Here is an 18,883-nt window from a genome sequence, read left to right on the forward strand (position 1 = left end):
CGGGTGCCGAACTGAGCAAGAAAACTGTAGATAAAATCTTAGATACCTGATTATGTCAAGTGTTATTCCAGCACCTGTTCTTTGCCATGAGAAACCCGCACACCTGGAAAGGACTTAAATCTGGCCTAGAATCTCTTTTCTCAAAGCCCTGCCCCAGGCTCCAGGACTCCGCCCCTTACGATTGCGCACACTCAGTTGCTACCTCTCTAGGTCTCTTCCTCCTCCCCACTTTTCCGGCTGTCAAAATCCCGACTCACTTTAGACTGGGACGCAGCTCCGCGCATGCTCAGCATCAACTAGGGTGGCAATACACACGTGCTTACGGCCAGCCGCAGCGCCTGCGCCGTAGCGGCCTGGAGTCGGTACGCGTAGGACGTTTCTCGCACCTTGACTCCGGCCCTCCGCAAGAGCCTCTTGGTGCTTGGTGTCCTGTGCACGCGCCTTGCAAGCAACAGCGCCATGAGTCTGACTTCCAGCGTACGAGGTGAAGTGGGACCGGGGAGCGGGTGAGGCTGGAGGCCTGCGCACCGGTTGCAGCTTCCTCAGCAACTCTGGGCTGTTAGTTACCGCTGCCATGCGAGCCCGCCAGTTCTGTAACCTTGAGATGTGAAAGGGCAAGCGCAGGGCGGGCCTGCAGGCTCCCTGGGCCAAACCCGCAGAGGGGGTGATGTCGGCATGGATTGGTGATCTCTCCAGGCATAAGTGGCATGGGGGCCATGGAGGCATCTACCCAAGTCTGGACCACGTTTTTCTTAAGTAGCCGTGCCCTAAAACCTAATGGTCTCGCCGCTGGCCTTTTTTCTTTTTCTCCCGTGTTCTTAAGTCACAGAGCTTGGAAAAGAGAAAAGGTTTAAAAAAAAAAAAAAAAAAAAAGAACTACTCCCCCTTCCCAAGTCTAAATCACTGTGGGGTCAGACCATCAATTTCCTGCAACCTTGAAGCAATGCGTGACTAATCACATCTCAGTTTTGCACGTTTTTTATAAAGGAAAGAAACCCAGTCCGAGGTCTTCAGTTTTCCCAGGTTTTTGTTTTGTTTTGTTTTAATCCTTCTGGCATCTGGCACTCGTGGCAGTAGTACAGGAGAGAGGATTGAAAACGGAGCTCTTTGAGCTCTCAGCTTTCTCAATCTTGCTTCCTTTGCGCTAGTCTGGCATTTGGAAACAGGTCCAATTAAAATTAAGAGATTTTCTAGAATCGATTAATGTAGAGCTTCACATTATAACAATTTTTGGTGGTGGTATAACTTAATACTGTGCACCAGCTACGTGATACATGTGATCTCTATGCCTGGTTATAAAACGCCACACTTCATTGTTTGGTTACCTGTAGCAGTGTTTAAGTAAAAGTGAGAGATTGTCCAGAAGTTAATTAAAAGGAGCCCTGTTGATTCATTTAGTAAATATCGAGCAACTAGAGTGCCAGGTTCTGTAAAGGCTCCCTCTTAACCTGAGACCTAATTTTGTAATCCATTCTTTAAATTGGAGAATTCCACGTCTGTTGCCAAAAGTTACCTGGCAGGGTTAGGGTGATAACCCATGATATTTTTAAGTTACTAATGAAGTATAGAGGAGGTGATTATTTATAAAACTTATTTCAAAGGATGCTCATCTGGAGATTCCTTTAAATCGAGGTACCTTGGTGCGCTTAAAATAGAGAGCGGTTTTTGTTTTTGCTTTTTAAAAAACCCAAACCTGTATTTTCTCAGGAAAATGTTGTGTAATATACTCATACAACTTGAGCCACTGATAATTTTTATAGGAAGACAGCTTGCACTTTTGTGATATAGGCTAAAAGATTCCAACACGTGTTTTTAAAATGCGGAGTCATTTGTGTGTTTTAAACCTAGGAAGTAGGTGACCCCTGGGACTTCTTAACACTACCTGCTGGCTAATCTTTCTTACAATCAAAACAAGTTTGTGTTTTGTTTTGTTTTTAAAATCTAACCATAGGGGAATCCAAAGGTGACTTTCCTATTAGCTTGCTGTTTTCTAAGGGATAGGGAATTGCTTGGTGAAGAGGGTTTTCAGCTTAAACTTGAAGTACCCAACTTTGTTATGAGAAGTAACTACTTTTTATTTCACCTAAAAGTGTAAAGGTTGTTAGGAGGACTATGGGAAAAGGTCCAAAACCTTTGTAAATCTCTTCATTCAACACCTTCTTACCTTCTTCAAACATAGTGTGGCAAGGAAGGGACAGATAATGTATTGGGGACCCACCTTGTAATGTTTAGCCCTCAAATTGTTCTCAATTTTTAAACCACCCAGAAAAATCTAAATTTTTGATTTTTGAATTTGGGGAAGGTGAATCGAGATGATGATTCATCTTCATGAGAAGATGTCTCTTCTCAACTGAGTAGATTAATAAAGGGCTTAAAATAGTATGCACTTTGTAAGTATATGTTAAATAAAAAATAAAAGGGTGTGTCTATGCATGGAGAATTCTTGTTTATATTCAGAAGAAAAATAATGGGTTGTGGGTTATAAATAAAATTAATAGGGATCAGTCCAGGACATGAATCTGGGGGAGGCAATGAGGATAAGTGATTGGAATTGAAATCCAGAGATCCTTTTCAGTGAGATGGTTCTTGATACCCTTTGGGTGGTTATACCAACCTTTGTTTTTCCCTTATTGAGGTATAATCAGCATACTTATGCCGAATTTTTTATTTGATACCAGATACTAGTTTATAGTTTCTAACATTAAGTATCATTCACTACTATGGAGTTCCCCATCTCTAGTGACTCCTCCTCATACCCAGTGTATGACTTTTAGAAAGTTTACTATATGTCTTGCTCCTTGATACCTCCAAAACTCATTGAATCTGCTCCTTTACATTATAAACAATAAATAAATATTGGTGGGCATTAGGGACTATAGATGAAACAGGATTGGTAGTGAGTTGATCCTTGTGGGAGCTGAGTGAGGGTAAATGGGAGTTCATTTTAGTAATCCCTGTATATATCTGAAGTGTCCCATAATAAAGTTTTATTTATTTATTTTTTAAGATTTTATTTATTTGTCAGAGAGAGCACAAGCGCACAAGCAGGAGGAGAAACAGGCTCCTCGCTGAGCAAGGAACCCAATGCGGGACTCAATCCCAGGACCCTGGGATTAAGTCCCACACTTGATACAGTAGGTTAAGATGAGGCCAAAGATACATCATTTGGTATAAAAGTAATGTGATGGTAAAATGGAAAGATGGAGTTGCAAATTCAAATTAGTAATCTGTTAGTTCTTTTTACTCAGCTAACATTGAACACCACCTGTATGCCAGGCCTTAATAAAAAAACATTACCAGGCACAGCCTGCCAATCTGGGGTAGAGACCTAAGGGAGGGAAAGATTTAAACATATCTCCCCTCCCCCTCTCCTGAGAAGAAAAGAACATTCTGATTCTGTGGCAGTTGACCCTGGGCAGGAGAGGACCATTTTGGACAGAAAAGGGACTAAAGGAACAGAAACAGGGTGAGATTTCTGTCTAAGGTAAAACAAAATTATTTCCACAGTACAGAAAAGCTGAGGAATGGGTTATAAACAAGAGATTGTTTTCAATCTCTGAATAATTCTGAGAGAAAACCAGTATTATGTTATACAAACCAATCTTATACAATGGTAGACCAAGGGAAGAGTAAGAATGGGAAGGATTGTTTAGAAATGTATTTTCTGTATTTTGTTCTTTGTATTGGCTTATTGTGTTTGTATAGATAGCACAGTGAAGCAAGATTGGGCAGGGTGGGGTTTGATCTAACTGTGGGAATACTGTATGTTGAGGATGTCTATAGAGAAGGGAAGTGAGGATAAAACCAGAAGAGGCAGAAGTAGTGCTCAGGGTTTTTCTGGACCCCAAGTAGGAAAGAGTGTCTGAAAAGTGCCAGCTGAAATGTCTTTAAAAATTGGGTTTTGGTAAAGTTTCTTTTTGCCCCTGAGATTGTGTTTATTCTTAATAGAATATATCCACTATCAAGAACTAAATATGACTTAGGTTTTATTATTTTATTTGTTTATTGTCTTGGGTTTTCAATTCTTTCTCTATTCTAATTGTTGGCTTTTTAATCCATCATCGTTTTTGCCTGTCTCTACAGTTTCCTTTTCCTTCTTTTCCTTAGAGTTGCCGTGGCATCCACAGCTTTTTGCCAGAAAAAAACTGATTCAGGCTGCAATAATGAAGTGATAAAACAGCAACATATTTCTTATTCTGGGAACTTTTACATTTGTCTCTAATGAGATTAGAGAATTAGGTTTTGGGAAGGGGGGATAATGGAAATTCTTAATTTGTCTAGCTCTGTGATTAAAAAAAACCCGTTGGAGCAAATGCAAAGCCATTTTCCTAGCACACATATGGTACTATGACATTTATATAGGGTCATTAAGTAACCCCTGTTAGGGGGTAGGGTAACAGTGCGTGTTTTGATTCCCCATGGAGCAGCTACTTTTCAGTAATATCTAGAGTCAGTTCCCATTTCTTTCATTTGCTAGTGCCTCTTTTGTCTGTCAGTTATTCTGTCACTTATCCCACTGTCAAAAATTCCAGGGAAGTAAAGGTTTAAAAAAAAAAAAAAGTCATGTGGATTCAGTGGCTAATATGAGAAAAGAGAGTAGAAGACTGTTTTGATGGCTAAGAAAGATTCTTTGGGCCTACCATGAGTTTCAGGTAGAAATTCCTATAGGATTCCCTTTTTATGTCGTGAGACAAATTAATCTTAACCAATTTTAGTTGTTCTTTGGGTTTCAGGACTTTTTGATATATGTAGGCTATTAAAGCAAATCTGCTAGAGATTACTTCATAATTCACCTAAAAAGTAGGATATAACTAAGTTTAACAGTTTTTATTGCGTTAATTTATTCTTTTGGGATATTTCCTCCTTTGAAGTTTATACCAAAGATAATGTTTAGCAAACATAATTGAACATATACTATGCAAAGCAATATTTTAGCCCATTTTGTGATAGGTACATTAGCTATTCAGAGTGGTTTTCGATTAGCTCAGGAGCAGATTGCTATAGCTCCTGACAGAGAGAGTCCTTTCTCAAGGGAGTTCCATGGTAAATAATACATCAAAAAGGAATATCATGAGCCAAGCTAGAAATAGAGCAGCTTCAGCCCTGCTTGGAATTGCTACAGGATAATATCATGAAGCTGCACTAAAATTCAAGACAAATCTACACAAAATGTGTAGTTAAAAACATTCTTCAATGAGTCCAAAGGTTTGAAGCTGTCAAATCACTTATTAACTTGTCTCAGTCATGCAGCACCTGGGAAGGACATAATGTTAATGTTTATTTTAGAGGATTTTAGCAAGGAGGAATGGAAACATTGTGGGAAGGAAAATATTTTGTAGAGAAAAATACTGTGGTTGAAAATAGAATCCAAGGAATGAGTTAAAAAAGAAGACCCAAGATAAAAGGAACTAAGTGTGAGAATGGCTGTCCTTCCCATACAGTTTTGTAAGAATGAGCTCCAGTTTAATGTAGGGCACTATTAGGAAGGGTGATTAATCACATTAGTGCAATAAGAAATTTGATTCAATAGTGCAAATAAGCCATACAGTTAATTATTCATTATATGTTTTTATTTGTCCTTGGAATGTGTTTTTTGTACTTATCTCTCTAGGGCTTTATTTGATAGTCTGGGAACTTATTTCAAACACTGTGAAGATCTGATTCAGGAAGTGCTGGGAAGCAGTCCAGTGTGTTTATCCTGACCCCTGTTCAACTTCTTCCTGCAGTTCACTCCATGCTGGGAATAGACAACTCTCCTCTGAGGCTGAGGCTAACCAGACTATGCAGAACTTTCTTCTCTCCAACATTCTGTGGAACTGGGGTAGTTAAGTGCTTGGGTTTCCAAAGGCTCCTTGAAAAACTACATGAAAAGAATAAATAGATGGTCTGTTAGTCAAGCAAATAATTGAGTAGAAAAATCATTAAATTTAAAATGAAGTTTGGAGGGAATTCAAATCATCATCCACTGGTGGATAATGGAAATTTAGAATTTATTAAGCGAGAATATAACATTATATTCTTGTTTTCTAGGAAATAAGAAATTAATACATTCTGATTTAATACATTCTGATTTTTATTCTAATGAGAAAGCACTTTGAAATTTAAAAAACAAAAACAAAAACTTTTGAATGACTTTGAAGCCCAGAATCCTGCTGGATATATTTCTTTGAATGTTTAGTTTTAAGGGTGGCTTTGTTTTATTTGTCATTTTTTTGTTTTTTTCCTTCGGATACCAATTCTGTTTGTGGTTTTATGCACTTTAAAATCACTAAAGGACCTACTATTTAAATGAACTCTGATGAGTCAGTTTGTTAACATAATCGCCTCCTGATTTTTTGGGTGGGGGTAGTCTTGATAATCTGAATTTTTTTATGTATCAGGGTTTTTTTTTTTTAAGCAATAGGTAGCTGCAGGCTTATGTGTTATTTTAAATCTATTTATGAACACTTTATTTTTTTTTTTTAAGATTTTATTTATTTGACAGAGATAGAGACAGCCAGTGAGAGAGGGAACACAAGTAGGGGAAGTGGGAGAGGAAGAAGCAGGCTCACAACGGAAGAGCCTGATGTGGGGCTCGATCCCATAACGCCAGGATCACGCCCTGAGCGTGAAGGCAGACTCTTAACCGCTCTGCCACTCAGGCGCCCCATGAACACTTTAAAAATTATTAAACATTGTTTTTCCTTCTCCATCTATAAAATAATTTTTAAGTTTTCCTCTATCTCAATTTAGCTATCATCATTCAATAGAAAATAACGTAATTGCCTCAGTAAAGGCTGGGAAAGTCTTAACAAGATTTGTTACATCATTGTGTTGTGATTATTTCGTTAACAGTAAAAACTTTTGACTCTTGGAATGCTTAATTCAAAAACTGGAATTCTTGAACATTAATATTAGTAAAAATACACACTATTAGTGTATATTTTGGTTGTGATGATTATTCCTGTTTTCCTTCCCTTCTGTAGTTGAATGGATCGCAGCAGTTACTATTGCTGCTGGGACAGCTGCAATTGGTTATCTAGCTTACAAAAGATTTTATGTTAAAGATCATCGCAACAAATCTATGGTAAACCTTCACATCCAGAAAGACAACCCCAAGATAGTACATGCTTATGACATGGAGGATTTGGGAGATAAAGCTGTGTACTGCCGTTGTTGGAGGTCCAAAAAGGTGAGGAAAACAGTCTTTTATGTTAGTGCCGTCTTTAATGTAACATTTCTTTTTAAACTATCAAACATGCATCACCAGATATTATTAGGATATCTCTTCTTCTTTTTTTTTTTTTTTTAAGTAATTTCTGTGCCCAAGGTGGGGCTTGAACTCACAACCCTGAGATCAAGAGTCACATGCTCCACTAACTGAGCCAGCCAGGCTCCCCTTTTCTTTCTTTCTTTTTTAATGCATCCTGTTCTTCTCTGTTTTCCATGTACTCTTCAGGATTACATTTCCTAAAATGTATAACTACTATGCAGTAAAATTCCATTATTCCCTTATTGAGTTCAGGTGAATGTAACTGTATTCTTGGCCAAGAAGAGAAAAAAAATCCCTTTATTTATTCTTAGGATTTCCTCCCCAAGTGGATCTTTGCCTCCACTATCCTAGGAAAGAGAGTATGCAGCCTAAAACACAAAGAGAAACAGAAGGGGTAGGTTCTTTTCTAGAGCTTTCAAGCTCCTGGATTCTAGAACAAGTTTTAGAAAATTCAGGAGAAACTTGGAAAACTATCCTTGACGATTTCTTACCTGGTAAATATATTGACCCTGTATCTAAGCTTTCTTTAAGCTATAGCTCCTATAGTTAAATATCCTACAGGATTTTTTTTAATCTTCTTTTGTGATAATTATATTTCATCAAGTTCCATTTGGAACTCTCATCTGTGATACCTGCGGCTTTTAGGCAGTTTTTAGACAGTGATGATAGCTAGTGAGCTAAAGATGGTAAATCCTTTCCTAAGGTCATCTTAGGAGAAGCTTCATACATTGAATGTGATGTATTGTGAGAAATAATGGTGAATGTACTGCCACTGTGAGTGTTTAAAAAGATGGATTTCACTAAAAATGACATTATAACACATAAGAAAATAGACATTAAAAATGACTTATCTGTTTCTGAAAGCACATGTCAGGGACCACCTCTTCCCACAGTGGAAAGCCATTATCACAAATCATATATCATGAATAAGAAAGAAATCACATGCTAGGTACTGGAAAGTGTGTTCTAACTCTCTTCTCCAATACAATGATGTTGTATAATCCAGTGATACATTGCTTAGATAATGTCATTGTATCTGAAACTGCTTGATGAACATATGGAATGTGAACCAGAAATTAATAGTCCCATTACAAGTTGTATCTTAAAAAGAACACAGTTCATTTGGTATGTGGGATTATTTGTAAGCACTAGTGGGGTTGCTAGAAGATAATCCCCAATAGTATTCTGTAGAGCAGACCTGGTTTTTTTTTTTAAAAATTATGCCCATGATAGGTTTTATTCTGCTGTTGCTCACCAAAATATACAAAACAATATCTTTAGAAATTCAGGAATTTCTAAGTCAGTATAGTAGTTCTTTAATCAGTGATCATTTAATGTCTGCTCTGTATGCATGAGAAAAGTTAAATAGTAAAAAAGCAGGTATCATAGATGTATGTGTACAGTAGACTCAGTACAGGTGCTTTAAATAAAAGAAAGAGCTTATACTGTGGACTAGAATTTTCTGGGAAGGCATAGTGATATATATAGGAGTTAAATTGCCCCTGGAAAGTTTGGTGGTACTTGAATAAACTGGAAGTTTTGGGGGACTTTTTCTCAAAATCTGGAGGAAAGGGCTCCTGTGAGCAAAGGTGGTGGGATCAATGAAGAGTCTAGTCTGGTCATAGGTCTTCCATCCCCCCAGGAATAAGTCCAAATTGAGGACAGTCTTGAGTACCTGTGTGAGGAGTTTTTGCCTCCAGACATGGGGAGATTCTTGTCAGGAATTTCCAGACAAAGTTGTGATACTTATACCAGAGTGACAGCTCTAGGAATGGAGAAAAATGGACAGGTACGGGAAACATTTTGAGGGAAGGATAAGCCAAATGTGCTGACTGATTTATAAGGGAGATTGGTGGAAAAACACTGAAACTCTAATTAAAGTATCTAAACCTGTAGTATTAGAGGAGATGGTGCTGCTAACAGAAATAGGACTTCCAAGAAGAAAAGCCGATTTTCTGGAATGGTAACAAGGCTTTCAATTCCAAAGTGAATTTTGAGATGACATTTGAATGGAAATGTTCAGCAGATAATCTGAAATGTGGGTCTAAGGCTGAGACATCAGGGCTGGAGATAGAAATCAGCAAAACTGATGAGTCAAACATAAGAATGCAACAGATCCTTGATGCAGATAAAAATCAGGAGCTAAGTATGAAAACTTAGGGAATTTTTTGCACTTCGGAAAGAGGAATGAGAGCCAAAAAAGGAGGTGAAATGGGCCAAAGTTAGAAGAAAACTAAGAATATCATGGCTTCACAGTGGAAAGGAGAAAGTTTCAAAGACTTGGCTATGAACATCGGCTTGGGCAAAGACAACTAGGTGAATGTTATAGTATGAGTTGCATTAAGCAATTAGGCAATTGACCTTTTGGTGTCATTTCAACAGAATAATTAGAATAGAAGCTGTGTCTAAGTGGGTTAAAGTGTGAATTACTAATAAAGAAATGCTAGAAGTCTGAGTATATGTCAGAATTTCAGTAAATGTGACAATGAATGGCAAGGAAAAGAAAGATGACTGCTTGAGTGAACTCTAAAGCATAGATTTGGGGTCAAGTAAAGGGTGTTTGCTTTGGTTGGGTTTTCCCAGAGGGTAAAGAAAGGGTCATTAAAGCAAATAGGAACTTATAAGGACTAAGAACTTAAGTATTTCAGGAAGAATCACAAATGGACACAAGGTACAGTTTAAATGTTTATTAGACTTTATAATTCAACAAAACATTCCAGGATTATTTTTTCATCACACAGTTTTGAGTTTCTAGATGATTAAACTAGAGATAGTCATTTCCCATAGGTAGACTTCAAGGAAAAGAATGCCAGACCAGTCATTTTATTTACCATTTCTCTTTTTTAAGCTTTTCTTTTATGCTCTTAGTGATCCTCTTTGCATCTAGGATTTGTGAACTTTTTATTCCCACATGAATCAGTTAAGAGTTCACTTTGAATATTATTCTTGTTAATGGATGTTCTTATTCTTCAGATATTTTTGGAAACCTCTACATTCCTGAGGTACCTAAGGTTATTACAGAGGGGCCAACTCACACTTTTACCTGCCAGTGTACAAAAGACTTGAAATTAATACCTTTGAGTATCTGTTGAGTTCATAATCAGTAATTGTTTTCCTCGGATAAACCAGTTGTGTTTATAATACAACAAAATGAGAACACCTTTCTACTATCTAAAAAAAAGTTACATGTGATAGAAACTTTAATTCTGTTCTAATTCATTCTTAAGGTACAGTCACTAGTAGCCCATTGTGTGGGTCTAACATTTTTGAGTGGTTTTCCCAGACTTAATGAATCATCTCTTAGCAGTGTGCAGAAATTACATTTTTAAATATGCCTCATTTGTCCTCTCTCCCTGCCCCCAGGATTGGTATGCCCTCTGCTGTTTCAGAAACAGGCCTGTTTCATAGTATTTCACAAAAAGGCTATCCATATGTGACAGGAGAAAGTAAGGAGGCAATAGAGAAGTGACTGCAGGGAAAGATACTATTTGTTTTTGTTTTTGTTTTTTTTTTTAAAGATTTATTTATTTATTTATTCGACAGAGATAGAGACAGCCAGCGAGAGAGGGAACACAAGCAGAGGGAGTGGGAAAGGAAGAAGCAGGCTCATAGCAGAGGAGCCTGATGTGGGGCTCGATCCCACAACGCCGGGATCACGCCCTGAGCCGAAGGCAGACACTTAACCGCTGTGCCACCCAGGAGCCCCGGGAAAGATACTATTTGAGACAGTGCTGACTTGAAAGAGGTGGAAGGAAATGAGAATGGGAGCAAAATGTGAAACTCAGGAAGGAAGAGAGAGCCTTGTTTTTGAAATAAGAAAGTGAGAGAACTTAGATGTCAGAGGGAAGAGTATGCAACATAGTCTTGCTAGATTGCCACCCTACCCCCACTCCCCTGAGTTGTATTTTGGCCATCTAGGAGGCAGGAGAGAGTTTGAACAAGGACAGTAGAAGAATGCACACACACTAAGAAATAAGAAAAGAGGAAAGGCATGCCAATTACTGTCAGGAGCTCAACTGAAGTTGAAATGCAACTGAACATTTTATGTAGAATCACTTCTTTTCCTTTACAACTTCAGGATTTGAATTGGGTTTTTGTTAGTGGCGTGCTTGTTTTGCTTGTTTTTGTTTTAGGGTGTGTGTTACACACCATCATATTAATGGTTTGGATGTGGGCGCATGGAGTCCATTTCTTCATAGAAACAAAATTCTGAATGTTGGTTACATAGCTTGTCTAATCCACATAAGGACAGTCCTGTAAAATCTTTTTTTTTTTTCAGTCTTGTAAAATCTTAATTTCTCTTAATATATGTTACTACTATCTTACATTTTACTAAAGTAAGCACCTAAAAATGGAATAAAATGTCATACCCTCGCAGGTAATGTCAGATCTTACTGCCTTTCTTTCCCAGCCAAAGCAAAACTATTTCTCAGAGCAGTTTATGATAGTGAGTCAAAATGGCCCCAGGCAACTTCCTTGGGAAATAGAATCCAAACTCCTTAAAAATACAAAGTTTGGAGAAGGAAGATAGTTTTTTTTTATTGTTGCAGATACAAGAGGTAAGGAGGAGCATTTATTTATATTTATCTTGAAATACCCAAAAAACAGAAACATCATAACTTGAGCCATTAAAAAGAAACAAATCTTGTGTATTTTTTGAAGACGAATGATGTTGCTAGCTTTCCAAATGAAAAGCAAGGATCTCTAGGGTTTTTTTTTTTTTAATCCTGTTTGTTTATTAAGCCTCTCTCTAATTTTAAAAATATGTGAGATTTGTAGTTTACTAATTGCGTTAACAAACGTATGTTATTTTCTGGACATATAAGAAATTCAGCCAATTCAGTTTGCAAGCTTTCCTCCAGAATTTGTTAATAACAAACACTGGCACGTTAGAACAGATTTTAGAATCACTTATGAGCTAAACTTTTTTCCATCTGTTATTTGATTCTTTAGGTTTTACTTTTAAGTATTGATAACTACGTGAATTAAATTAAATATACCCTTTGTGGGTTTTTCGTAATTTCAGCTCTTTGCTTGACAATTTAACAAATTTCATAATCTTAAATGAAAGAGGGTAATTTTTGTTTTCGACATATAATTGCATTATTAATACAAAAACTACTATACTTCCTAGATTATTTTTGAAAGTATACACATATTTTCTTTCTCTTGCATAGAAAAGTTAAAAAAACAGAACAAGACACTGCCTAAAAAATGTAAATATTGTTATGTAATTTACCGTTTGAATTTTAATGCCAGGTAATTAACATTTATTCATTTATATTGAGAATCATGAATTAATTTCAAAAAATATATCCCATTAATATGGACAGTATAGTCTTAAGAAATTGCTAATCCAATCTTGAAATAGCTCATCTTGGTCCTGGTTGAAAAAAAAAAGTTTTGTTTTTTCATTAACTTAAAGTGAGAACTCTAATGAATAAATATGAGAATACCTAATCTTCACATGAAGTTTGGGAGAGGATTCTGCCTTAAGTCAGTAATTCCTGAGATTAATAAAGTAGCATTAAAAAATATCTGTGTCTCTGAGCAAAATGATTTTTAATGCTTAGTTTATATTTTAAAGTCATAAAGCCTTTATATATTATGAAAGCATGAAAGTTTATTAAACAAATAGCCAGGATCTACTATTTGCTGCTTTTTAAAGAAATATTTTTTCTTTTAAAATAAGAAATAGGCAAATTCTGTTTTTAGGCAGACCTAGATTATCATATAAAAGTATATTCTCATTTTAGATGTATGACTTTCTTAATCATTTATGAGATGTTCATTGTATATTTCTCTATAGATTTCTCTCCTGTTCTTGATTTCTATATATAGAGGGAAAATTTTTTTTAATGTATTATTTTTCTAGTATTTTTAAAATGAGATTTAAAAAGAAATAAAAGTTAAACATTCTATTATAGTAAGTTATTTGAGGCTTTTTAATTTATAAATGCTTCATATTTTAGAAATACATTTTATAACCTGTGTATATAAAACTGTACAGTAATATGTTTTATGTGTGCTATTTATAAAAAATGGAGTCTTTTACAGTGTCAATTTGTATCCTCACTGTAAACCTGTGTTTGTTTATTAAACATATGTCACCTTGAAATGCTGTTCTTTGCTGTGGGGTACATTTTAGTTTGATTTTTGTGGATTGTTATGGCCTCTTTCTTCACCCATGCCAAGAACAAAACTGAAAGCTTAGGTTGAGGTTCATGTTGTAAGGACTTGTTTTTAACATGAATATACTGTGTACCATATCTTATTGACCAGAAAGAAAGAAAGAGAGAAAGCTTTATATATGTTGCATTGATGTTGCCATCTACCCCAAGATAGAACTTTTACTTGGAAATATTAGATATGCTGGTACCTTGACTCTTTCTGAAATTTTTAACTAATTTACTGTGTCTTAGAATTATATACAAATAGTAAAACTGAAGTTGAATTTCTTTAACATCAACCAAATAGTATTTTAATCTTAGAATAGACACTTCTAATGTCAAAGTTTAAGATTATATACCCTTACTGTCTATTTTCAAGTATCTAAAATTATACTGCCTTCACTGTGAGTAATGAGGCAATTTTAATCTTAAGGCTAAGATTCCTCTCTCACTTTACCCATCTAAATAGGCCTCTTCAATGCAATAGTGTACCTTATACCAAACAGTGACTCTAGATTCTAGAGTGTTAGGTACATTTCAGACATCAAGAATAAAACGAAGATGCTAGCTATCATCGTTTGACATGAAATAGAAATAAAAGGTATAAATAGAGAAGGAAAGAAAAAAATAACATACTAGTAATTGGACCTTCTAAATGTAAAATCCTGAGGAGACACATAAAACATTGTTGAATTCCTGTCTTTATCATTTAACAGTAGGAAGGATATACTTGCAAAAACCAGTGATAATATATAGCATAAGTAGTTAGGTATGAAAATATACCTAATTGTGATAACTATAAAACACATAAGGCAGAAATAATGTTATCAGAGTATGCATGAGACCTGAAGATGAGAATTCCAAGAGAAATTAAATAATACTTGGCAAAAAAAAAATTCTTAAGTTTATCTGGAAGAATAAATAGGTAAAGTTTAATAAAGGTAAGTAGAGAATAAATAGGAAAAGTCTAACAAGAATAATGTGAAGGAAACCTAGGTCTACCAAGTATTGAAGCATATTTTAAATGGGGTTCTTATCCCAGCAGAGTAGGTTGATGAATATGATTATGTAGAACCTATAAATAGGTGTTTTTATAGGTAGAACTTTGTAAAATTAGAAATAAAGGTATAACAATTTGGAAATGTACAGCCTCTAATAGCATTGAAGCAACAGGATCTTAGAACAGCATTTTGTAAAGTGTGTTCTGTAGAGCACTATGATAATAGATATCAAAGTTATAAGTGTCCATGGGTCAGTCAGCCTGGGCAATTTTGAGTTAAAATAGTATTTTTTAATAGCAGGACTTCTTTTAAATAATAATGTATGCTACAAATCAAGAGAATTACAGGATATATTTTTAAAACATAATGAAACCAAATCAGAATATTTTTTTAGGACTTCTTTGGAGCACACTCTGACAAGCAGTGTTAGAAATTTACTTCTGTCACTTTTTCTACCGCTGAACCCCAAAATGTCGGTTATATTTAAAATGTGAAGTCATGGAAAGTAATAAAAATTTACCACATCTCTAGGAGAAAGACATCTCCATGAAGAGTGTTAAAAAGGGGAAATACTGGCATGTTTGTATGAAACTAATATGAAAAAATTAGCCAAATAAAAAGGTTTAGGAAAAATTGCTACAAAGATAATCAACAAAGGGATAATATGCAAATTGATCTTGAACAAATGAACTTAGGCTCTAAATGGACATAGTTCACTAGAAGGGAAATGTAACTAACTAGCATATAAACATGGAAAAGATATTCAGCATCCACAATCAAGTATCACAAGTGGAAATGCAGTTAATCCTCTGTTTATTATCCACAAGTTGATTTCTTCCTTCTGCTTGGTGTTTATACTTCAAATATGTTCTTTAAGAACACCTATTTAAGGTGGTCTGAGAAAATCTTTTTATTAAGAGTTATCACGTGTATTATATATGTAAATTAAGCATCACCCGCACTCTGCCAAGCTAATACTGATTTTGCAATTAGACATTGACATTCTCTCTTTTCCTAGTTCCCATTCTGTGATGGATCTCACACAAAACACAATGAAGAGACTGGAGACAACGTGGGACCTCTGATCATTAAGAGAAAGGAAACTTAAATAGACAGTTTTGACACTGCAAACCAACTTGTCATGATGTTATCTGATTGTTTAATTAGAATGACTATGACTTCTGTCTAATTCACCTCCTCTGGGTTCTAGATGTGGTATATTGGAAACTGCAGCTTTCATATTCATGGCATTTGCCTTCCTTGTTGAACCATCGTGGTGCACATATGTTTAAACAAAAAATGGAAAAAGTAAAAACCAACTTCATGGCCTATGGGTTGTTTTGGTCTTGTAAGGATCCGTTTCTTTACGTTTAAAATAATTATATTAGAATATAGTTGTATTAATGTACAAGTTAACATTAAATTATTCTCAAAATCCTGTATATGCAGGTTGTACTTTTAAGTTTCAAAGAAAATTATCACCTTTTATTTATTTATTTGAGAGAGGGACAGCCAGTGAGAGAGGGAACACAAGCAGGGGGAGTGGGAGAGGAAGAAGCAGGCTCCCAGCAGAGGAGCCTGATGTGGGACTCAATCCCAGAACTCTGGGATCACGCCCTGAGCCAAAGGCAGACGCCCAACGACTGAGCCACCCAGGTGCCCCAAAAGAAAATTATCACCTTTTAATATTACTTAGTTAGCCTAGAAAGTAAATTGGGTGTGATTAAGCTATATTAATCTCTTAATATAGGAAAAACCTGTTATGACCTTGATTCTCTTCTTGACAGAGGTGATGACACTGAGAAAATATACCTTCTGTGTTTTTATAGTTTTCAATCAAAATGAACTTGGAATGTTATTCTGCTTAATTATAAGTGGGCTAGGTCTAAAATAAAAAGGCACAGTAGCTTCTTTATTCATTTTCATGGGTATTTAATTGACCCATTAAAAGAACCAATACTGGAAATTTAGATCAAAGTAATATTAGATTTAAAGTAGCCATGAAGAAAGTCTGAAAATGTTATGTTCCATACAGAATTCTATTCCAAGAAGTGACAAGCACTTGCAGCGGGAACACTGAAGGAATTGGAGCACATGATGTCAAGCCTCTTGAACAGAAAGCCATATATCCATGACAGAAATAGTAGTCACAAAGCTAGATCAAAGGTGCAGGAAGATTTTATTTCCCACTCTTGTTAATCAGGCACATGGTTATTTCTAGTAAAGAAACTACTTGGGGGAGGAAAATAATTACATTCTCTTAAATTGTATGACCTTAAAAGCAAAAATTTGAACACAAGTTTTTGTTTATATAATATTCTTCAAAGACTCAGACCAGAAACATTGCATTCATTCCTGATTCAGAAAAAAAGAAAATATGAAAACTGAAAATAATTAGGAGCAATAAAAATATTTAGACAGGATTAGTTAATATGTGAATTTTTAAAGAGATTACTTCTTTGGGTTTTATGGGTTAGAAGGAAAAGTCAGGACAGAATATATACGTAATACAAACAATTTGACAAAAGTAACAAATACTCTCACCATTTCTTTTAGTATACTTGAATTCTCAGTAACAAGTTTCTATATGTGAAAATCCAGAATTACCATGGAAGTCACAGGAATCAAACCAAATATCAGCATTCCTATATTATGTACGATCACTGATATTTTTTAAATGTACAATTTTGTGTATTACAGTAGGTATAATTTATACCAAAATTGTGTATACTGGTTTTAAGCAGCCTGTGTGACTTACTTGGATGTGTCTTTAAGGCACATGTTCTTTTTTTTTTTTTTTTAAGATTTTATTTATTTATTTGCCAGAGACAGCCAGCGAGAGAGAGAGAGGGAACACAAGCAGGGGGAGTGGGAGAGGAAGAAGCAGGCTCCCAGCGGAGGAGCCCGATGTGGGGCTCAATTCCAGAACACCGGGATCACGCACTGAGCCGAAGGCGGACGCTTAACAACTGCGCCACCCAGGCACGCCTAAGGCACGTGTTCAATACAAAATCTAAAATACTACAAACCTTGATTCTTCCTCTCAGTTTCTTAAGGTGAATTTCTTTCGGTGTCTTTGCCTCCTGTTTTAAGTAAGTATGAGTGGGTCTGCAAAAGAAGCATCATGCTCTTAAAGGTTAATGGATCCATGAACTCCCAGTTTCTGATAAAGGGACATCCTTTTAACAGACCGAACTGTATCCTTAATTTTGAATTTGAAATTACACTATTAGTCATGCATTTTTATAGCTAGTGGAGATGGGGGAAGAAATTAGTGCCAATTCTCTAAACTATTTTTCAAAGGAATAAGATTATGTGTACATTTATGATGGAATTAGAAGTGATCACCTAATTGAAATGCAGATCTACGGTAGCATTTTGTTAGTCCAAAATAATTAGATAAATGTATCCTCAGGGTCATGTTAAAATTTTGTTACATGCTCTTGAACTAGGATTCCTTTAAGATATTAAAACTTTCATGTTACTTAACCTAAAAAAGTTAAGTGGGTGTAGTTAAATTAATGTAATTTTTTTACACAAAAAAATCATTGTGTGCAAATACTGTTCTCATTTAAGCACCCCGAAGCATCTGATTGCTTTTTCATTTGAGAAGTCAGGCAAATCGGGTTCCCCCACACCACCACTATCTTTTTTTCTCTCTACATTAACGTTCCAGTGAGTTCCAAAATAGGATTTTGCGCTAGGTTGAGAGTTTCTGATGTTAGGAAGAAACTTGTTTTACAGTGATTGAAAGTGACACTCCTCTGTTAGTACAACAGACATTTATTAAGCATCTTCCATAGACCATGTAATTGAGAATGAAACATTTTGGAGAATTAAAAGCTTATATATAAGCTTATAGATTATATCATTGTGATGTAGCTTACATGGTTATGGTAATTTATGATTTGGGGTTGTTTTCCTTAAATTATAATAGTTGTGTGTCACAAGTCTTTATACTATAAAGTAGGTGGATTTATTTGGTTTTTCATTAGTTATGAAGGATTTGGGTTTGGTTTGGTTTTAAGGTAAACATTGATTAAGGGTTCCTAATTAGCAACATGTTTAGTGATTGTGTTTCTGTGCACGTGTATTATCTACTAGCTGTCAGAAGCTATGCTTTCTCTCTGAGTTTAACACAAGCTGATTTCAGGCAAAGTCACTCACCTCTCAGCCTCTATTTAAAATGGTTGGAGGAAATGGCATTTTAGGCAATTTATTTGCAAATTCTAGGCCAACGCTAAATTTTCAGCATCCAAAAAAGGGAAAAAAGTAAAAGACTAATAGGTAATCAGCTTGGATTTAATTTTTATTATAAGATTTTCCCAACTTTTGTGGTATTGAAGTATCCTTTTATGAAATGTTGATAGTATTATTAGTTGCTTTAAGTATCCTTACTTGGCATAATAAAAAGTTGACAGCTCTGTATTGGTCCCCACTTTTTTTTTTTTTTTAACTAC

General features: G+C 35.6%; 1 protein-coding gene across 2 annotated transcripts; it reads left to right on the forward strand.

The window, feature by feature from the left end:
* Nucleotides 1-277: 277 nt before the first annotated feature.
* Nucleotides 278-18,558, forward strand: CISD1 (CDGSH iron sulfur domain 1). Of its 2 annotated transcripts, none has more exons than XM_002929215.4 (3): nt 278-484; nt 6,966-7,171; nt 15,442-18,558. In XM_002929215.4, the coding sequence occupies exons 1-3, from the start codon at nt 460-462 to the stop codon at nt 15,529-15,531; spliced, it is 321 nt and encodes a 106-aa protein (XP_002929261.1). In that variant the 5' UTR covers nt 278-459; the 3' UTR covers nt 15,532-18,558. The 2 variants fall into 2 exon arrangements, with proteins under 2 accessions (XP_002929261.1, XP_034518421.1); XM_034662530.1 differs by lacking the exon at nt 278-484 and adding an exon at nt 5,238-5,821.
* The last annotated feature ends 325 nt before the right edge of the window (nt 18,559-18,883 follow it).

This window comes from Ailuropoda melanoleuca, chromosome 6 (genome assembly GCF_002007445.2).
Source record: "Ailuropoda melanoleuca isolate Jingjing chromosome 6, ASM200744v2, whole genome shotgun sequence".
NCBI classification, from domain to species: Eukaryota; Metazoa; Chordata; class Mammalia; order Carnivora; family Ursidae; genus Ailuropoda; species Ailuropoda melanoleuca.